This window comes from Schistocerca americana, chromosome 6 (genome assembly GCF_021461395.2).
Source record: "Schistocerca americana isolate TAMUIC-IGC-003095 chromosome 6, iqSchAmer2.1, whole genome shotgun sequence".
In the NCBI taxonomy this organism is placed as follows: domain Eukaryota; kingdom Metazoa; phylum Arthropoda; class Insecta; order Orthoptera; family Acrididae; genus Schistocerca; species Schistocerca americana.
Window position 1 is genome coordinate 434,111,932 of NC_060124.1, and position 23,430 is coordinate 434,135,361.

The 23,430-nt window shown below is 44.9% G+C and overlaps 1 protein-coding gene across 1 annotated transcript in view; it reads left to right on the top strand.

Annotated features, from left to right (window-relative positions):
* Positions 1-8,645: 8,645 nt before the first annotated feature.
* Positions 8,646-23,430, top strand: part of LOC124620191 (POU domain, class 2, transcription factor 3) — a 36,350-nt gene continuing 21,565 nt past the window's right edge. Inside the window, exons 1-2 of the mRNA XM_047146860.1 lie at positions 8,646-8,691; positions 20,619-20,785. Coding sequence (XP_047002816.1) covers positions 8,646-8,691; positions 20,619-20,785 — 213 coding nt within the window. The remainder of the gene's footprint in view (positions 8,692-20,618; positions 20,786-23,430) is intronic.

A 23,430-nucleotide genomic window follows, 5' to 3' on the forward strand; every position in this document is an offset into this window, starting at 1 on the left:
TGGGGTATTTGGCGTTGGTCTGTAATCATGAAATTTGGCAGGAAATCACGTTTCACAGTACAACTAAAGGAAAAAATCCGAAAATTGTGAATTTGTAATTACATCAAACCGAGAAAGAATTTTTAGTCATTTCTTATCAGATTGTGTGTCTGTTGAGGCTCCTTTTTCTCCGGAACGGGTACATGTATCAACCTGAAACATGTCACACACTAAAATGGTAAGTGGGAAGTTCTATGGGACCAAACTGCTGGCGTTCAAAAATGGTTCAAATGGCTCTGAGCACTATGGGACTTAACTTCTGAGGTCATCAGTCCCCTAGAACTTAGAACTAGTTAAACCTAACTAACCTAAGGACATCACACACTTCCATGCCCGAGGCAGGATTCGAACCTGCGACCGTAGCGGTCGCGGGGTTCCAGACTGTAGCGCCTAGAACTGTTCGGCCACTCCGGCCGGCAAACTGCTGGCGTCATCGGTCCCTAAGATTACACACTACTTAATCTAACTTAAACTTAGCACACACACACACACACACAGACACACACACACACACACACACACACACACACACACACCCATACCCGAGAGAGGACTCGAACCTCCGACGGGAGGAGCCGCGCGAGCCGTGACAAGGCGCCCTAGATAGGGCGGCTACTCGGCGCGGCATACTAAAGTCTACAGTCCCTTGGCGGTGCAATACATCTAAGCTTCTAATTCATTGTAATCAAAAGATAAGACCATTTATGTCAAGTATTTTGCTACTAGAAAACTTACTCATCAAAACCTATAGGTTATGTTTTGTTAACCGGGAACCTAGAAACGACGGAGAGGCTCCGTCCCCGCCGTAGCCGCAGTTGTCCACAACCCCACAACGACTACTGCAGTCCACTTCACCCCTCCGCCGCACCACACCGAACCCAGGATTATTGTGCGATTCGGTCCCCGGTGGACCCCCCAGGGAAAGTCACACACCAGACGAATGTAGCCCCTATGTTTGCGTGGTAGAGTAATGGTGGTGTACGCTTACGTGGAGAACTTGTTTGCACAGCAATCGCCAACATAGTGTAGCTGAGGCGGAATAAGGGGAACCAGCCCGCATTCGCCGAGGCAGATGGAAAACCGCCTAAAAACCACCCACAGACTGGCCGGTTCACCGGACCTCGACACAAATCCGCATGGCGGATTCGTGCCGGGGACCAGGCGATCCTTCCCGCACGGAAAGCCGTGCGTTAGACCGCACGGCCAATCGGGCGGACAAACCTATAGGTACTTCTCTTTCAGCTAGAATCGTGAAATTTGGTAGGATTTAAGTTTTCAAAGTACAAGCAAAGGAAAAAAAACTCAGAAAATTATTAATTTGTAATTATGTCGCGCGAAAAATTTTGTTTTGGCATTTGTTCAAAAATGGCTCTGAGCACTATGGGACTTAACTACTGTGGTCATCAGTCCCCTAGAACTTAGAACTACTTAAACCTAACTAACCTAAGGACATCACACACATCCATGCCCGAGGCAGGATTCGAACCTGCGACCGTAGCAGTCGCGTGGTTCCGGACTGCGCGCCTAGAACCGCTAGGCCACTGCGGCCGGCTTGGCATTTGTTGTCCGACTTGAAATTTGAAATTAAAACGTTCTCGAAAGTCATGGAATCCCTGATGCAGATATCCTGGACTATCAACGTCGCTAACGGGCAAAAACTGTCGATATGCGCGATTCCCGGACTGGTTTAAAGGTCTAAATACGTAACTAAATTTGTACGGAACCCTCAGAGCGCGAGACCCACTCGCACCCGGCCAATTTTTTTCTCATGCTCAGTCCGATCAGTAAAGAGAAAGTCGATAGTGTCGGCACGATTTATCCTCGGCCATGCTCTGTACAATGACTCGCAGATGAGGATGTACAGTATCTGGCTGGTCGTAGAGGCCAGCTTCCCAGAAGGCTGTTGATGGAAGTTTGAAATGAACCGCTATGAATGTGGTCCTCTGGGAGAGGAGCTCCTGGAGGCGGCGGGTGGTCCACTCCCGCCTCCGCCCCCGCGTCCGCCCCGGGCAGGAAATCACATTTCCCTACGGCGGCCGCCTCCGCGCCTCCATAAATCGCTGCGAGGCCGGGAAGCGCGGCGTGAATGCGCGATGAGCGGCCGGATGACGGATTGCCGCCCACGCGGTCGCCCTCGTGTCTGCATGCAGGCGCGTGCCCGCCGCCCAGTGGCGGGCACTCAGCTGGAGGCGAAGTCTGCCGGGCTGGACTCAGGGGCAGATCCACTGTCACTGCGCGGCCAAGCGCCTGGCGCTACATGACGCCTGACGGAAATTACTACGTGTCAGGTACACTGCTCTAGGATCGGTTCAGGCCCATATAGTCCGTAAGAAATTATAACAGAACTGCACGGGGAACTTTTACTGTCTGATCAGAAGTATCCGGACACCTATTAGTGGACATTACACTGGGTGACAGAAGTCATGGGGTAGCGATATGCATCTACAATACTGGCCAATAAAATTTCTAAACCAAGAAGAAATGCAGATGAGAAACGGGTATTCATTGGACAAATGTATTATACTAGAAATGACATGTGATTACATTTTCACGCAATTTGGGTGCATAGATCCTGAGAAATCACTACCCAGAACAACCACCTCTGTCGGTAATAACGGCCTTTATACGCCTGGGCATTGAGTGAAACAGACCTTGGATGGCGTGTACAGGTACAGCTGCCCATGCAGTTTCAACGCGATACCACAGTTCATCAAGAGTAGTGACTGGCGTATTGTGACGAGCCAGTTGCTCGGTCACCATTGACCAGACGTTTTCAATTGGTGAGAGATCTGGAGAATGCGCTGACCAGGGCAGCAGTCGAACATTTTCTGTATCCAGAAAGGCCCGTACAGGACCTGCAACATGCGGTCGTCCATTATCCTACTGAAATGTACGGTTTCCCAGGGATCGACTGAAGGGTAGAGCCACAATTCGTAAAACATCTGAAATGTAACGTCCACTGTTCAAAGTGCCGTCAATGCGAACAAGAGGTGACCGAGACGTGTAACCAGTGGCACCCCATACCATCACGCCGACTGATATGCCAGTATGGCGATAACGAATACACGCTTCCAATGTGCGTTCACAGCGATGTGGCCGAACACGGATGGACCACAATGACGTTGTAAACAGAACCTGGATTCATCCGAAAAAATGACGTTTTGCCATTCGTGCACCCAGGTTCGTCGTTGAGTACACCGTCGCAGGCGCTCCTGTCTGTGATGCAGCGTCAAGGGTAACCGCAGCCTTGGTCTCCGAGCCGATAGTCCATGCTGCTGCAAACGCCGCGAACTGTTCGTACAGATGGTTCTTGTCTTGCAAACGTCCCCATCTGTTGGCTCAGGGATCGAGACGTGGCTGCACGATCCGTTACAGTCATGCGGATAAGATGCCTGTCATCTCGACTGCTAGTGATACGAAGCCGTTGGGATCCAGCACGGCGTTCCGTATTACCCTCCTGAACCCACCGATTCCATATTCTGCTAACAGTCATTGGATCTCGACCAACGCGAGCAGCAATGTCGCGATACGATAAACCGCAATCGCGATAGGCTACAATCCGACCTTTATCAAAGTCGGAAACGTGATGGTACGCATTTCTCCTCCTTACTCGAGGCATCACAACAACGTTTCACCAGGCAACGCCGGTCAACTGCTGTTTGTGTATCAGAATTCGATTGGAAACTTTCCTCATGTCAGCACGTTGTAGGTGTCGCCACCGGCGCCAACCTTGTGTGAATGCTCTGAAAAACTAATCATTTGCGTATCACAGCATCTTCTTCTTGTCGGTTAAATTTCGCGTCTGTAGTACGTCATCTTCGTGGTGTAGCAATTTTAATAGCCAGTAGTGTACATCTACATTTACATCTACGTGGATACTCTGCAAATCACATTTAAGTGCCTGGCAGTGGGTTCATCGAACCACCTTCGCAATTCTCTATTATTCCAATCTCGCATAGCGCGCATGAAGAATGAACAACTATATCTTTCCGTACGAGCTCTTATTTCCCTTATTTTATCGTGATGATCGTTCCTCCCAATGTAGGTCGGTGTCAACAAAATATTTTCGCATTCGAAGGAGAAAGTTGGTGATTGGAATTTCGTGAGAAGATTCGGTCGCAACGAAAAACGCCTTTCTTTTAACGATTTCCGGCCCAAATCGTCTATCATTTCTGTGACACTCTCTGCCATATTTCACGATAATAAAAACGTGTTGCCTTTCTTTGAACTTTTTCAATGTACTCTGTCAGTCCTGTCTGGTAAGCATCCCACACCAGCAGCAGTATTCTAAAAGAGGACGGACAAGCGTAGTGTAGGCAGTCTCCTTAGTAGGTCTGTTACATTTTATAAGTGTCCTGCCAATAAAACGCAGTCTTTGGTTAGCCTTGCCCACAACATTTTCTGTGTGTTCCTTCCAATTTAAGTTGTTCGTAATTGTAATACCTAGGTATTTAGTTGAATTAGGGCTTTTAGATTAGAGTGTTTTATCGTGTAACCGGAGTTTAATGAGTTCCTTTTAGCACTCATGTGAATGACCTCACAATTTTCGTTATGTAGGGTCAACTGCAAATTTTCGCACCATTCAGATACCTTTTCTAAATCGTTTTGCAGTTTTTTTTATCTCTTGATCACTTTATTAGTCGATAAACGACAGCGTCATCTGCAAACAACCGAAGACGGCTGCTCAGATTGTCTCCCAAATCGTTTATATAGATAAAGAACAGCAAAAGGCCTACAGCACTACCTTGGGGAACGCCAGAAATCACTTCTGTTTTACACGATGACTTTCCGTCAATTACTACGAACTGTGACCTCTCCGACAGGAAATCACAAATCCTGTCGCAAAGCTGAGACGATATTCCATAAGCACGCAATTTCAATACGAGCCGCTTGTGTGGTACAGTGTCAAAAGCCTTACGGAAATCCAGAAATACAGAATCGATCTGAAATCCCTTGTCAATAGCACTCAACGTTTCATGTGAATAACGAGCTAGTTGTGTTTCACAGGAACGATGTTTTCTAAACCCATGTTGACTGTTTGTCAATAGACAATTTTCTTCGAGTTAATTCATAATGCACTTACACAGGTGGCGGTAGTATCGCGTACAGAAAGTATACAAGAGCAATGCATTGGCGCCACCGTCATTTGTACTCGGGTGAGTCATGTGAAAAGCTTTACGGCGTGATTATGGCCGCATGACGGTAATTAACAGAGTTTGAACGCGGAATCGTAGTTGGAGCTATACGCATGGGACACTCCATTTTGGAAATCGTTGGGGAATTCAATATTCCGACATTCACAGTGTCAAGGGTGTGCCGAGAATACCAAACTTCAGTAATTACCTCTCACCATGGACAACGCAGTGGCCGACGTCCTTCATTTAAGAACGAGAACAGCGCCGTGTGAAGTTGACGACAAACGATACTGCGTGAAATAACCTCAGGAATCAACGTGGGACGTACGACGAACGTATTCGTTAGGACAGTGGTGTGAAGTTTTGCCGTTAATGGTTGAAACGGCTCTGAGCACTATGGGACTTAGCATCTGAGGTCATCAGTCTTCTCGACTTTGAACTACGTAAACCTAACTAACCGCCGGCCGCTGTGGCCGAGCGGTTCTAGGTGCTTCAGTCTGGAACCGCGCGACCGCTACGGTCGCAGGCTCGAATCCTGCCTCGAGCATGGATGTGTTTGATGTCCTTACGTTAGTTATGTTTAAGTAGTTCTAAGTTGTGGGGAACTGATGACCCTAGATGTTGAGTCCCACAGTGCTCAGAGCCGTTTGAACCATTTTTGAACAGATTTCGCCTCTGTCAGTAGTTTTATATCATTTTTAGCAAATTTAATGAATTCACTAAATGAATAAGGAAAATTAATGGCAACTTGCAGTTCAGATTTCATTAGGTTTGCACTACTTCTATTTCTTACATCTATCCACTTATTATTCATAAGAGAAAATACTCTCTCAGTGTGAGCATTACTTTCTGGTATACTTGTAACATAACCTTCTGGCTTAACCAAGTTCTCAAAATTCAAATTATTTGATTTGAATGTTGTTAAAACTGGAAAATCTATCTTCCATTCTCTGCCTAACTTTCCTGATTAGTGAAGCCCATCATCAAACCTTGAACAACGATTCGCAGTAAGCACTGGCACTGAAACGAAGTCCCATCTAAGCCCCAAGCGTCGGTTGACCATTTCTAAGATAATCTATAGACAGAATGTCGATATAGAATCGGTTGTCTCTGCAGTCCGACGTCTCAACGAATTCTGACCGTGCGTGCAAAATTTAAATGGCTGAAAAATATTTGTACGTTTGTAAAAACAAAAAAGTGAAGTTAAAGACCGCAGAAAAAGGCCCAATGAGCCTGAAAATATGGGAGCAAGGGGATTACGAAAAAATACGAGGGTCACTCCAAAAGAAAAGCATACTACTTTTTTTTAAATCCATCTTTTATTCTACATGTTTGAAAGTTTTACATTGTGTAGATACATCCTTTAGGAACAATATTTTCGTTTCTCCACAAAATTTCCATCCCTCTCAACTGCCTTACGCCATCCGGGAAGCATCGCCTGTATACCCGCACGGTAAAATTCTGGACCAACCTGTTGCAGCCTCTGTTTGGCAGCGTGCACAAGGGAGTCATCATCTTCAAACCTTGTTCCACGAAGAGAGTCTTTCAGTTTATCAAAGAGATGATAGTCACATGGAGCCAGGCCAGGACTGTAAGGCGGGTGTTTCAGTGTTGTCCATCCGAGTTTTGTGATCGCTTCCATGGTTTTTTGACTCACACTTGGCCGTACATTGTCGTGCAACAGCAAAACATCCTGCTTTTGCCGATGTGGTCGAACACGACTCAGTCGAGCTTGAAGTTTCTTCAGTGTCGTCACATATGCATCCGAATTTATGGTGGTTCCACTTGGCATGACGTCCACAAGCAAGAGTCCTTCGGAATCGAAAAACACCGTAGCCATAACTTTTCCAGCAGAAGGTGTGGTTTTGAATCTTTTTTCTTGGGTGAATTTGCATGATGCCACTGCATTGATTGCCTCTTCGACTCTGGTGAAAAATGATGGAGCCATGTTTCATCACTAGTCACAATTCTTCCAAGAAATTCATCTCCACCATTCTCGTACTGTTCCAAAAGTTCGCTGCATACCGTTTTTCTTGTTTCTTTGTGAGCCACTGTCAACATCCTGGGAACCCACCTGGCACAAACCTTTTTCAACGCCAACAGATGGGTTCAAATGGCTCTGAGCACTATGCGACTCAACTTCTGTGGTCATCAGTCGCCTAGAACTTAGAACTAATTAAACCGAACTAACCTAAGGACATCACACACATCCATGCCCGAGGCAGGATTCGAACCTGCGACCGTAGCGGTCGCTCGGTTCCAGACTGTAGCGCCTAGAACCGCACGGCCACTCCGGCCGGCTTTAACGCCAACACTTCCAGTATTCTGCAGACACTTCCTTCCCCTATACCAATGTAGCGTGACAATTCGTTCACTGTGATGCGTCTGCCAGCAGTCACCAATTCGTTAACACTCTGCACATTGTCTGGAGTGTCTGCAGTACGAGGCCTGCCGCTGCGAGGACAATCCTCTATATTCCCGTGGCCGCTTTTATCACGTAACCTGCTTGCCCACCGACTAACTGTACTGCGATCGACAGCAGCATCTCCATACACGTTTTTCAACCTCTTGTGGATGTTTCCCACTGTCTCGTTTTCACATCACAGGAATTCTATGACAGGACGTTGCTTCTGACGAACGTCACGTGTAGCAGCCATCTTGAAGACATGCTGTGACGGTGCCAGTCACGGAAACAGGTTGAACTAAGTTTGAAAACCAGCGGGAAGGATGTATTTACACACTGTAAAACTTTCACACATGCAGAATGAAAATTGTATTTTTACAAAAATAGTATGGATTTCTTTTGGAGTGACCCTTGTTGTGTTGGCAGAAGAGCCAACACCGTGTTACTAGTGGAGGCCGAAATGTACGCGTTTTAGCTCACGCAGGCTGGCGTGAGGAGGGAAGGACTATACTGACGTGAGGTCTGGAACATTACAAGGAATTAGAATTCAGAAAGCGGACGTAATTCGTTTGATACTTAACTTTAATCCATTAATGATGAACGTCGCTCTTGACGGTACATGATTCACAATATTATCTGTTCAGAATAGTAACTGATTATGGCGCGTTGCTAGGTCGTAGCAAATGACGTAGCTGAAGGCTATGCTAAACTGTCGTCTCGGCAAATGAGAGCGTATGTAGACAGTGAACCATCGCTAGCGACGTCGGCTGTCCAACTGGGGCGAGTGCTAGGGAGTCTCTCTAGACTAGACCTCCCGTGTGGCGGCGCTCGGTCTGCAATCACTGATAATGGCGACACGCGGGTCCGACGTATATTAACGGACCGCGGCCTAGCAAGTGTGGTGTCTGGCGGTGACACCACAAACCTCGTATATTCAAATACGGGAGATCCCGGGAAATACGGGAGAGTTGGTTACCCAAGTATGTGGCTGCACTGGATCTGCTACTGCCGTGTGGCGCCCCCTCTGTATTGGCTGTGTACCATATCCACACCAAAATCTGTGAGCCATGGGGTGTATGCTTCCTCGTGAATGGACAGGACAGGATAGGCAAGGTAAGGCGTGGTCACGATTAGTAGCGGAAGATCCGTTACAGGTATGGCGACATGAAGAAAAATTCAAAAAAGAGTTCAAAATTTTGGAAGGTTCCCGGATAAGGGTGTGGGAAAAGTAGGGAGAGTACGTAGCAGGGTGTTGGTGGCACCGCGTTCAGATAGCCCAGTGGCAGTGTCCGCGTCAGCGATCGGCGGTGCCCGCGTCTCGGCTGTCGTCGCGGGCTTCGTGCGCTGCTCCCCGGCTAATCCAATTACGGGCCGCCACTTATCGCGCGCTCATCGCCCAAATTAATTGGCGCCTTTGTAATTAACGGGCCGGCCCGGCGGACTGGAGCGCGCTAGCATCTCGCCGCAGCCGCTGCCGCCACCGGCACCTCTGCGCCCGTGTCCACGTCCGCCGGCCGCCTCCACATCCACCTCCGCCTCCCCGCCTGTTTTCATGCATGCTTGGACACGGAAATTGAGCGCCTCCTCGCCCGCAGGGCTGCACAAACTCCGCGACGTGGCCCTCTCTCCGCTTTCCTGTCCCCTCGCCACTCTCGCACACGTGTGATGTTCCTCTAACCACAGTTGCTAAAGTCAGCCCTGTCCCTAAAACTGCTGTTGATTTTCGTTCACATGCGTGTTATTCTTGGTTGTTGTTGTGGGTGGTGGTGATAGTCAGAAGATTGAAGAATGATTGTATGCAGTTCCCCATGCTAGTCTACCTTATGCAAGCCTTTACATCTCTTCGTAAGTACTACTATCGTCACGGACAGTCAGATGAAAACGAGACAGATGCAAAAAAACATTAGCTAGGTGCGAGAACGACTCGCACACTGTTTCGTAAAAACTTAACTATGTACACTACTGGCCATTAAAATTGCTACACCAAGAAGAAATGCAGATGATAAACGGGTATTCATTGGACAAATATAGCCGGCCGAAGTGGCCGTGCGGTTAAAGGCGCTGCAGTCTGGAACCGCAGGACCGCTACGGTCGCAGGTTCGAATCCTGCCTCAGGCATGGATGTTTGTGATGTCCTTAGGTTAGTTAGGTTTAACTAGTTCTAAGTTCTAGGGGACTAATGACCTCAGCAGTTGAGTCCCATAGTGCTCAGAGCCATTTGAACCATTTTTTTGGACAAATATATTATACTAGAACTGATATCTGATTACATTTTCACGCAATTTGGATGCATAGATCCTGAGAAATCAGTACCCAAAACAACCACCTCTAGCCGTAATAACGACCTTGATACGCCTGGGCATTGAGTCAATCAGAGCTTGGATGGCGTGTACAGGTACAGCTGCCCATGCAGCTTCAACACGATACCACAGTTCACCAAGAGTAGTGACTGGATTATTGTGACGAGCCAGTTGCTCGGCCACCATTGACCACATGTTTTCAATTGGTGAGAGATCTGGAGAATGTGCTGGCCAGGGCAGCAGTCGAACATTTTCTGTATCCAGAAAGGCCCGTACAGGACCTGCAACATGCGGTCGTGGATTATCCTGCTGAAATGTAGGATTTCGCAGGGATAGAATGAAGGGTAGAGCCACGGGTCGTAACACATCTGAAATGTAACTTCCACTGTTCAAAGTGCCGTCAATACGAAAAAGAGGTGACCGCGACATGTAACCAATGGCACCCCATATCATCACGCTGGGTGATACGCCAGTATGGCGATGACGAATACACGCTCCCAATGTGCGTTCACCGCGTTGTCGCCAAACACGGATGCGACCATCATGATGCTGTAAACAGAACCTGGATTTATCCGAAAAAATGACGTTTTGCCATTCGTGCTACCCAGGTTCGTCGTTGAGTACACCATCGCAGGCGCTCCTGTCTGTGATGCGGCGTCAAGGGTAACCGCAGCCACGGTCTCCGAGCTTATAGTCCATGCTGCTGCAAACGTCGTCGAACTATTGGTGCAGATGGTTGTTGTCTTGCAAACGTCCCCATCTGTTGACTCAGGAATCGAGACGTGGCTGCACGATCCGTTACAGCCATGCGGATAAGATGCCTGTCATCTCGACTGCTAGTGGTACGAGGCCGTTGGGATCCAGTACGGCGATCCGTATCACCCTCCTGAACCCACCGATTCCATATTCTGCTAACAGTCATTGGATCTCGACCAACACGAGCAGCAATGTCGCGATACGATAAACCGCATTCGCGTTAGGCTACAATCCGACCTTTATCAAAGTCGGAAACGTGATGGTACGCATTTCTCCTCCTTACACGATGCATCACAACAACGTTTCACCGGGCAACGCCGGTAAACTGCTGTTTGTGTATAAGAAATCGGTTGGTAACTTTCCTCATGTCAGCACGTTGTAGGTGTCACCACCGGCGCTAACCTTGTGTGAATGCTCTGAAAAGCTAATCACAGCATCTTCTTCCTGTCGGTTAAATTTCGTGTCCTTAGCACGTCATCTTCGTGGTGTAGCAATTTTAATGGCCAGTAGTGTATATAAAGGTTCATCTAATCGGGGAATCGAGGGTATTGACAATTTTCGCCTGTTGTCGAGATTGATACTTGCAAGATATCGGTTATATGCGATATCTTACATCACTTCAAGCTAATTTCCATATAGTTCCTTCAACAAAACCACCGGCCGCTTACTTCTTCATCTTTATACAGGTTAAGTTAATGCTACTTGTATGCAATGATTGTGGTATCGGACAGAAACCAATTGTAGCCTTCGCCCTTTCTTACTTTCGTTAATCGTTAAAGTAATTACCATTTTGTTATGCCTGCACTTTGCTGATTGTGCGACTTCAGTACATTTCACACTACAACAATGCGGCATGCTTATTCAGCCTGTTATAGTTTGAACCACGAGGTGGCATCCATTACTCTTTAAACGACGAAGCTTAAGAGATCTGTATTGAGATATATTACACGAGCAAGCGATCTACTCTAGAAACGTTAGAGAAGTCAATCGAAATTAGAAGAAAAGTACTACTACAAGCGGCAGTATACTAAGTGACCAATACTTTCACGTAACTTCTGGTTGATGATCTCTCCAGACAGCAATCCTGTGCGACTGTTTGCAGCTGCTGTAAAGCGGCTGCTACTTTGTAATCTAAACTGCTCTCAGTGTTCTTCGGCGTAAGTAGATGCAGTTAAAATGCCAAAGACAATATCCTGCTCTGCGCTGTTGACGCATCGTAATGTAATGGCTGTAGGTCGGGGCACTTGAGTACGCCGAGCAACGACGCCACTACAGCTGACGAACAATTTTAAAATTTTACTTATTTCACCCTTTTGGAGATATCTCAACCCTGTTCCAATTACATACCAACCAAAATGCATAAAGTAGTTATCTCCATGTACTAGGCTAAGACAATTGCATGAAATCGAAGATACCGAAACAGATATGTCCAAAAGAAGTAATCGTCGATGATTTAACACAACACAAAGCGAAAAGAGATGTGTCGAAGATGAAGTAAATATATCCCTCCTAATGAAACAGATACACGCTACAAAACTTGTAACTATAGATATCGTTTAAATACTTAAATCGGCGTAATATACGAATTTCCCATGCAAAGGAAGAGCGTGACTTCGGACGCTCAGAATGGCAGGAAAATGTGCTTGACGGCCGGTGTCGCCGAGCTGTTCTAGGCGCTTCAGTCTGGAACCGCGCGGCCGCTACGGTCGCAGGTTCGAATCCTGCTTCGGGCATGGGTGTGTGTGATGTCCTTAAGTTAGTTAGGTTTACGTAGTTCTAAGTTCTAGCGGACCGATGACCTCAGAAGTTAAGTCCCAGAGCCATTTGAACCATTTTTGAATATGTGCTTAGAATAAAAATAACTTATCCCAAAAACAGCTGTATGACCCATTCTCATGCAAAACTGCGCGTCTTACCGCGAGACATTTGATGATCTCCTATTGAAGGTCTAAGAGAGGAAGGTAAGTAGCGCGAAGAACCTAAGTATCAACATGACAGGATCAAAAAAACACACATTTCAATGTCGTGACTTATTGCTATATTGCCAGCCTCTTTGTGTGTGCTTCTTTAGGTAATGTATGCTCTACGTGAGAGGAATCGTTGATTTCCTAAGACTGCAATGTCAGAAACCACAAATAGTTACACGATCGTCATTCCATCATCAGTGGCGTACAGTCAACTTTCTGCACCGAACTACGCTTGCCAGAAGGCCGGTAATGGCACTGACACGCCAATATCATCGTTTGAAAATGCACTTAGTGTGACGTTTGATATCGAACTGTTTGAATGCGGAAGTGATGTTGAATGTGAAAAAGTTACTTTAGTCAGACGTACACATTGTTCTGTTTCACTTTGCTTTGAGCACTTCACTGAAATACCATACCAACACTTTGAACACTGAATGCTTGTGCAGTACTATCAGATCATTAGAAAAAAGTTTATTGTTCGTATAGCGTAATTGTTTTAAACAGAGACAATATAGCAATAGACCACGACATTCGAAAATGTGTTTTTGGTCGTATTATATCGATATTTTATTTCTGCGCGTTACAGAAGTTCTTCTCTTAGACTCTGAACAAGCGATCATTTAAATATGTCTCGTTGTAAGAAGCGCAGTTATACTACTGGGTTTCGGATGAGCTATTTATATCTTAAGCATTTTCGTGATGTCCTGAAATTTCGATATGACACACTTCCCTTGGGTATTTAATTGAGCAGTGGAAACTAAATAAAATTCGTTGACACTGACTGACGAGGAATTTTAATGCCTTCGTTTCTGCTGAAAAACTGCTGATACTTGCTGTGTAAATGTTTGTGCTACTTGCTATTCCATACAGCAACGTACTTTTTCGTGCTTAAGCAGGCTGCTATGAAAGTATTGAGGACAATAATGCTCATTGCTGCTGTTCCGATTTCTTTTACACTTTTTCAGAGTGTTATCATGTCGCATGCGCCTTACGCAGAATGTTCTGAAAAAAGAAACGGTATTGAAAGTTGTCATATAAAGACACCTGCTCGCTGAGTTAAAATAGGTGCCGAAAGTGCTTACCCGCAGACCGCTACATCTACATCTACATTTATACTCCGCAAGCCACCCAACGGTGTGTGGCGGAGGGCACCTTACGTGCCACTGTCATTACTTCCCTTTCCTGTTCCAGTCGCGTATGGTTCGCGGGAAGAACGACTGTCTGAACGCCTCCGTGCGCGCTGTAATCTCTCTAATTTTACATTCGTGATCTCCTCGGGAGATATAAGTAGGGGGAAGCAATATATTCGATACCTCATCCAGAAACGCACCCTCTCGAAACCTGGCGAGCAAGCTACACCGCGATGCAGAGCGCCTTTCTTGCAGAGTCTGCCACTTGAGTTTGTTAAACATCTCCGTAACGCTATCACGGTTGCCAAATAACCCTGTGACGTAACGCGCCGCTCTTCTTTGGATCTTCTCTATCTCCTCCGTCAACCCGATCTGGTATGGATCCCACACTGATGAGCAATGCTCAAGTACAGGTCGAACGAGTGTTTTGTAAGCCACCTCCTTTGTTGATGGACTACATTTTTTAAGGACTCTCCCAATGAATCTCAATCTGGTACCCGCCTTACCAACAATTAATTTTATATGATCATTCCACTTCAAATCGTTCCGCACGAATACTCCCAGATATTTTACAGAAGTAACTGCTACCAGTGTTTGTTCCGCTATCATATAATCATACAATAAAGGATCCTTCTTTCTATGTATTCGCAATACATTACATTTGTCTATGTTAAGGGTCAGTTGCCACTCCCTGCACCAAGTGCCTGTCCGCTGAAGATCTTCCTGCATTTCGCTACAATTTTCTAATGCTGCAACTTCTCTGTATACTACAGCATCATCCGCGAAAAGCCGCATGGAACTTCCGACACTATCTACTAGGTCATTTATATATATTGTGAAAAGCAATGGTCCCATAACACTCCCCTGTGGCACGTCAGAGGTTACTTTAACGTCTGTAGACGTCTCTCCACGCCGTGCACATCTGCAACCGTTCTGACCGCTATGGTTGGCGTGTAGCTACCATAGTCACAGATACGCCGGGCCTGCTTACAGTTACGCCGTGCCTGGACAGTGAGGACACACAATTCGCAGAATCACCTTTATTCAGGTTTGTGACAGGGTGCGATTTGTGCTTTTACCAGTGGGGGGGGGGGGGGGGATGTCTTAGGGGGTTAGTAGAATTATATATGTTACTAGCTTGGACCGTGGCATTACGCATGGTTAAACAGCTATTTATAAATAGATGTTAAAGCCGAAACTCACTATTGACGCGTATGCACTATCAGAAAAGCCAACCCTTGTTATATCTTTAAAAGTACATAGTAGGTAAAGCTTATTTACAAAATCATCTACATACAGGTACAGATATACGAAGGGAATTCAAAACGTAGAGGGACATTTGTGAAAAGTTGTACTTATTCTGATGATAGAAAACTGAAACATATTAATAGTGTTAATAGTAATACTTATTAAAAACTTTGTGTTCGGCTCCACAAATTTACATTATATGTCAAGTTTTACTCCAGTGCGTGGGAAATGAACATCCCAGGTTGGGATGCATAAACTAAAACCAGAGGAGGGGATGGTCTGATGTAGAGGGGGGAAATCCCCCCCCCATCCCCTCCTGCAAATCGCACACTGGATTGCGATATATATTCAGTGTTAGAGAACTGCAGATCGTGCGATTGCGACCTGCAGGCGACAACGAAGTTCAAAGAGTAAAAATCCGGTTTCATTAACTAACCAACATTTTAAGCGCAGAGTATCGAATTTCAACATATTCTTTCTTGATATACATAAACATCTTCGTCACTGATTTACTATGTATATTCCCGATGAAAACGGATAAAATCTATTTTCCCCACATGTTCGTATCAATTAGGACTTTGTTTCTGACGGGCCGATTCAGGTAAACCAATAATTTGCGAATGCCACAATACTGTCATGGTGCGTAAAACACAATGATAAACTGTGCCCACTATAGAGCAGAGTCGTTGACGCATGTGACTATGAGTTCTAGTTGTAGTTATTTCCTCAATGGTAGCAGTGCGATAGTTGGATTAACTAGATGTAGAGGACGTTACTTGATTGAAACATACGAGGCAGTTTAGGTGTAACCACTCTGTGTCAACAGCCATGGGCGTCACGTTTAATATCTATAGAACTCCAGAACGCTATTGCACCGAACCACTAAAAGAAAAAAAACGTTGCTCTGGTGTCTTCATAGAAAAAGGAACGTTAACCATACAGCAAATAACTCACTCTCTTTGCTTCCTACCACTTGTTCTAAAGCTTATTTCGATACCGAGGACGGTTTGCAAACTATATTAGGTATGACACATCCTATACGAATATAAGAAGGATATTTTGAACAAGACGAACAGTGTTATTTCAGGACGCTGTTTTATTTTCAGAGAGAGACTTTTATCTTCTCTGAATACTTGAAAGAGAATTCGGAACAAGTTACATATAATGTGAATTTGGTATTGTCAAGGAAAGTTCAGTTTCAATGTGAATATGCACATAAGCGGGGGGTGGAATAGAATTAGATTGCGGCATTAGTGATAATCATTTCCAATTGGGTAAATATGTTGATCTAAACTTTACAGTGCCACATGCGATGGAACTAACACACAAAGTCCCTTCTAGGAAGGCAAAGTGAAAGACTGAGAAACTAAGAGAGTTTACGGAGGAGAATGGATGCAAAAAACTAGTGGAATCTTTTATTGAATTGTGATGTATTGGTACCCTCGCGAAGTCGGCATGAGACGACAGGTGTGAGATGTGTTGTTAGAGATGGGATCGTTTGATTCTGTTAGTCTACGAAGATACTTGAAGAAGTCAGAAAAGAAAATACAGGGTGATTCAAAAAGAATACCACAACTTTAGGAATTTAAAACTCTGCAACGACAAAAGGCAGAGCTAAGCACTATCTGTCGGGTAATTAAGGGAGCTATAAAGTTTCATTTAGTTGTACATTTGTTCGCCATTTCAGCCAATAAAGTTTTTGGTCCCTTTTTCTTCGAAGGTGCTACTGTAACTGCACTACAGTATCTGGAGATGTTAGAGAATTGGCTGTTCTCTCAGCTCGAACAAGAAGCACAACAATTCATATTTCAGCAGGATGGAGCGCCACCACATTGGCACTTATCTGTCCATAACTACCTGAACGTCAACTACCCGAGGCGATGGATCGGCCGCCAGGCAGCCCGTGACAGAGCACTTCATCACTGGCCTCCAAGAAGCCCTGATCTTACCCCCTGCGATTTTTTCTTATGGGGGTATGTTAAGGATATGGTGTTTCGGCCACCTCTCCCAGCCACCATTGATGATTTGAAACGAGAAATAACAGCAGCTATCCAAACTGTTACGCCTGATATGCTACAGAGTGTGTGGAACGAGTTGGAGTATCGGGTTGATATTGCTCGTGTGTCTGGAGGGGGCCATATTGAACATCTCTGAACTTGTTTTTGAGTGAAAAAAAACCTTTTTAAATACTCTTTGTAATGATGTATAACAGAAGGTTATATTATGTTTCTTTCATTAAATACACATTTTTAAAGTTGTGGTATTCTTTTTGAATCACCCTGTAGTTAAGAAAGATCAGTTTCTTCCCAAGAGATGCTATTCGGTAAATTTCGGGAAACGGTTCTGCTGGATTCACCGTGCATAGCGCATAAGGATTATAAGGACATACAAACGGATATTTTGGCGCTTACGGAGGCAAGAAGGTAGCCATTTTTGCCTGACTCGTATGCTACGGGAAAGACAACGGCTGATGATATCACTAAACACAATACCAGCCACTCTCTCCATAATTCTCAACAAACATACAGTGGCCAGAAAAGTACACAGGCTGTTCGACTGTTGTGGGTAAAAATGAAAAAGGCGCACGAGGACAGTCGAACACGCAAATGATGTTACTAAACAGGTCTTGAAACTAATCTTTTCCCCGATATGACGTATTACAACTGAGTGCATGAACACTTTATAACAGAGTACCCGAGAATTCAAACTGCTGTTATGTGCCTGAAGACAAATACTTTACAAAAATTGTTTCACAAGGCCACCGTTCATGTGTAAAAAGAAAGCAAGATTGGAGTTTAATGTCCGGTCTACAGCGCGGTCATTAGAGACGGAGCACAAGCTCGGACTATCAAGGATGGGGAAGGAAATCGGACGGGCCCTTCTCAAGGGAGCTGTCCCGGCATTTACCTGGAGCGATTTAGGGAAGACACAGAAAACCTGAACCTGTCCGAACGGGGATTTGAATCGTCGTCTGCCCGAATGCGTGTCCTGTGTTCTAAGCCGCAGCGCCACCTCACTTGATCGTTTATGTGAAGGCGGGCTTCACCACGTCTCATCGTCGATGCCCGTACACGTACAAAAATCCAAGGCGTGTTCCGAATGCATTGGAAAGCATCCACAATGCGCCCGCGGAGTTCGACTAAATGCCCCTAAAAAAAAAAAAAAAAAATAAAATAAACAAAAAAATCCAACAGATTCACGCAGGTCCCAACGGCCCAAGCTTCGGGAACTCAAACGGGAATCCCTGGAGGGAAGGCTTTTCGAGGAACGCTATTGAAAAAACGTAGAGAAGCGGCATTTGAAACTGAGTGCAGGACGATTCGATTGCTGCCACCTTACATCTCGCCAAAGTGCCACGAAGATACGAGAAATCAGGGCTCATATAGAGGCATATAGATAGTCGTTTAAGGTGGCTTGCGGAATATGTATGTAGGAGTTAAAGGTCAGGGGACACTGGAAGCCATGATATCAGCTACGACCGACAAACTTGCTGCCGAAATGCTCTTTAGCAGTACTTTGGTGTCGGGAATGATGATAAATTCAAACGAGGCCAGTTCATCGCTTTGTAATTTACGCCTCACTTGCAGTGTTTCGAAATAAACGCAGCCTTAGATATTAATAACGTTGAAACATTAGCAGAACTGCAGTTTTGCTTGCGTCGTATTGGCTAAACATTTGGTTTCCGGATCTGTCTTTGCTGCGATTATTTGTGTGCCTCATTGCCCGCTACTCACCTCTTTTGTTTGCACCTGTGCGGGAAGAAAAATGGTTCAAATGACTCTAAGCATTATGGAACTTAACATCTGACGTCATCAGTCCCCTAGACTTAGAACTACTTATACCTAACTAACCTAAGGACATCACACAAAACCATGCCCGATGCAGGATTCGAACATGCGGCCCTAGTAGCAGCGCGGTTCCGGACTGAAGCGCTTAGAACCGCTCGGTCACAGCAGCCGGCTTGTGGGGGGAGATTGCTGTCGATGGCCCACCTACAAAAAATGTGCAATAAAATCCTCGGATATTGTAATAATTATTTAATTGTAACTTGAACATAATCTTTTGCACCTGACCGTAGTGGACACAGAAGTCATAAATATTCAGTGTTAATGAAATATTTGAAAAATCAAAAGATGCGTCAAGGGGCCAAGCAAGAGGACTGGTTTCCTTTATTGTGCCAGGTAGTTTCTGTGAATGGGATACGAAGTAACAGCTGTTAAATACTACATACATCTAAATAAGCATCAAAACATTTCATATTATTTTTTTATTTTTAGAAGTTTTCTGTTGACATCTGAAACCAAAAAGGCTAAAAGTAGAAACGTCGCCTTTTAACGTAAAAAAATTACAAAAGAATTAAAATACATTGACTAATTATCAGAACACTTGCAGACTCCGAGAAAACATTTAATGAAAACTTGTACTTCAGTTTTGTTCGCAGTGGCCTTCTTAGGCCTACGATTAGACAAAATTCGAAGTGCTTCGTTATTGCATTGCATTGCTTAACAACAGCAACAAAAGAATGGTTCAAATTGCTCTGAGCACTATGGGACTTAACATCGGAGGTCATCAGTCCCCTAGAACTTAAAACTACTTAAACCCAACTAACCTAAGGACATCACACACATCCAGGCCCGAGGCAGGATTCGAACCTGCGACCGTAGCAGTTGCGCCGTTCCGGACTGAAGCGCCTAGAACCGCTCGGCCACCGCTGCCGGCTTAACAATACCTATTCTCCATCCACAATACCTAATTTTATATTGTATGACAAACTGGTACGGATTCACATACTCGCCAATGATAGCTGCAGAAATTTAATCATTATCATCGTATCACTAGACTTTTCAATCATCAATACTAGCCAGTTACAAGAACATAGTGCAAATCTAACATTTTTCCACTTTTTCTGTGTGCGTTTGCGCATAAACTCACTACTAAGATGGCGAATCTTAGGTAACGAGAGGTACGCTTAGTGAATCCTAGAATGCACCTATTGTCAATATCCACATAGAAATCGATCCAGCCTATCGAAGGAGCCTACCCTTCGGTAGCAAGCTTACCCTAGTAGTCAAAAACCTGTAGTCTGTGTTAAAAATATTTAGAATAAGGTCAATTCTATTGCTTGAATTCAGTTATACCTTAAGCAATTGTGTAGTATATGTACCTCGAAAATGAAACTAATTTTGCAAAGAGTCCAGAATGAGATTTTCACTCTGCAGCGGAGTGTGCGCTGATATGAAACTTCCTGGCAGATTAAAACTGTATGCCGGACAGAGACTCGAACTCGGGACCTTTGCCTTTCGCAGGCAAGTGCTCTACCATCTGGCAGAAGTTAAGCTGTGAAGACGGGGCGTGAGTCGTGCTTGGGTAGCTCAGATGGTAGAGCACTTGCCCGCGAAAGGCAAAGGTCCCGAGTTCGAGCCTCGGTCCGGAACACAGTTTTAATCTGCCAGGAAGTTGGCAAAGAGTGTCTGTAATATGAGGAGCAGTTTTCTCATTAGCAGTAAAGTTCGAACGGCAGGCTTCTGGTTGTCTGGTGACCGTTACACGCCACACCGTTTCGGAAAGAACGTTATCTGATTGAGTGGTAAAGCGGAAGAGACGGAAGGTACGTAAGGATTCGTTTGTGGTGTTTACAGGCAGCAGCAGCGACTCAGAGGCTGCAGCGCCGGCGGCGAGGGTGGGCGTGGCCGTCGGAAGCCCGCCCGCGCACCGCCCCGCTGACGACGACGATGACGAGGAAGACGACGACTCTGTGGCGTCGGCCGACAGCCGCGCCGCCCCCGCGCACGCCGCCCTCAACCTCGTGAGTCTTCCACAAGCGTCCACTAGTCCTAAACACGAATAATTAAATAAACGCTGGAAATCTTCAACATTTGTAATCCTGTCTTCCTCAGTTGCGTGTAATATTACGGTATATTGATAATTTTTACTTATGGACCGTCTGACGGCCCATAAGTAAAAATTATCAATATACCGTAATAAAACGCTGGAAATCTTTACGAAGGTATTCACAGAGGTATTACAAGTTTTTAGGTTTGCAATTCGGCTGCAAACCAACTAACCATCAATTTCGCAGAGAATCTCTAAGAGACTGTCAAAGCTGCGCCAAAACAGCGAAATTCAGTTTATGTCTAGACGATGAATTACAAGCAAAGGGTAGATCGCAAATTAACTTTTCTGTATCTTCCCACTTCTTTTCAACGTTATACAAAGAAAATTTGGTACAGCCCAGACTTCCAGTCGAGGAAGTTGGCGTATAATCGAGTTTGGGAGTAGAACCGGGAACACTCATATTTCTCTTTCCTAGTTGGTCACATTTTTTTACCGTTGGACCATGAAGACAGCTGCCAACTCCGGTATCGCCATACGCTTGGTACTGTGAGACACGTTGTTGTTGAGCAAAGTAATTTGTTGGATTTTTGTGGTTGTGTATCATACCTTGTGATATTTTGTGTTCAATAAGGAACTTACACGTCGTATTACAAGCTGAAACTAGTAATACAATGAATAAAACTTGTAACAGGCTTTATAAATAAATGCCATCTTAAACGATTCTTCACATTCTTTCTTATGCGGAAGGAGTTTTAGAGATAAGGTACAGCTGCGGTAAAGCCGGGTAGGAGCAATGAGGTAAAACCGAAACTACCTGATATTACCTCACTGCTTCGTTACATATAACTTGCATGTGCAACGTCACAAATTTATGCCGTTAACGTTACGCCACTGGCGTGCACACGTTTTTATATCTACAATTTAATAATTGCAGATAGAAGTCTCAATTATTTTGCTCCAATTTAGATTAGTTTTGTCACTAATAATGTGATTAATTCTCCCTTGTGGCAGAGTATATTTTCATTTGAGATGAGATCATTCAGCGCTTTATACGGTTCGAGAATTAAGACGTGGCTTAACAGCCATCCGAGACGAATGGCAACCTAGTACTGAATAGCTCGATTGTTCGAACGTGGACATACTAGAATACCAACAATGCAAAACGACCTATCTTGAATTTAAAACACGGGTATTTTCCCCCTTAATGCGAATGAATTTGGCGAAGAGGAAATTGCACCATCAGATACAACAGAAATACTAATGCTAGGTTTCCAGAACACAACAGTCATTACTGTTGCTGCTCCGCATTCTGGTCCCTCGACTGATGTGCAGACACAGCCTTCACTCGCTGTATCAGCCGTTTCCTCATTAGGGGAGACCATCATCACCCAGGTCAAGAAGAAAATGCCCCGTGATCACGGACTTCCTACAATATAGAACTCAGTACAACAAAAGCATCTTCCCGGCAGATCTGAAAAAAATTGTCGTAGGTTTCCCGGTATAGACCGTAAAAAAGAGTTGGAAGAATCCGAAAACGAATGGGGCAAATAGCTCTTCTGAACATGAAAATGAAACATCCTTTCTTCTTTACAAAGAGACCTACTTGTCAATAAGAAAATCAGATGACTGGTGAGAAGTGGACTCATGAGGGACAGGTTGCAATTAAGATGATTTGCCTGAGTACCTGTATGTCCCATGCCTCAGATGTAGAATATAACATTGCCCGTTTGTGTCCCACAAGTACCTGCTTTTAACCTAAGGTACGGAGTATAACCCTATATTGCACAGTGCTGAGTTATATTACGTATAATTTAAACCATCTAAAATAAGTCCTCATAGTTCATATGTTTTTCACGCTTTGTTTATCTTTCACTGAAACAGATTTGAAGTCCCAGCAATGAAAATTCTCATTGTCATCTAGCGTCCCCCTAGCTACCCGATTATATCCCAACGTCTCCCAGTTTCTCATTTCCTCGACATGATTCATTCATGCGAGCGAGGTGCCTCAGTGGTAACACGCTGGAGTCTTCATCGAGATGACTGCGTTCAAATCGCCGCCCTGCCACCCACCTTTTGGTTTTCTTGTGATTTCCCTACTTCACTTTAGGCAAATGTCGGTATGGTTCCTTTGAACGGACACAGCGGATTTCCTTTTCCAATCTGAGCCCGCGTTTCGTCTCCAATGTCAGCGTCATCGACGGGACGATAAAACCCATTGTTCATTCATCCCATACGTGACAATTTCGTATTATAGAAACTATTGAAACAGACAGCAAAAAAGAAGTGAACATCTCGTTTGTATCAGAATTTGAGTAAGTCTAGTGGTAGTCTCGCACAGTTCGTAAAGTCGTCAGAGTTGTTCAAACAACTATAAGAAGTTGCTGAACAGAGGGGCATCTAAACCACTATCAAGTTTTCGGTACAGTGGTATAATTCCATACTGCCAATTAAATAGATTGATGTGCTGCCTCTTCTGGCACAATTATAGATGTAAATTATTACTCTTCCGTGCCTCAGTAACGATGATGATGAGTTTAAAGCGGGAGTAAGACACAGGATTCGATGTGGGAAAGAAAGAGTATGGTTCACCTTCTTAGCTGAGTGGTCAGTGCGGTT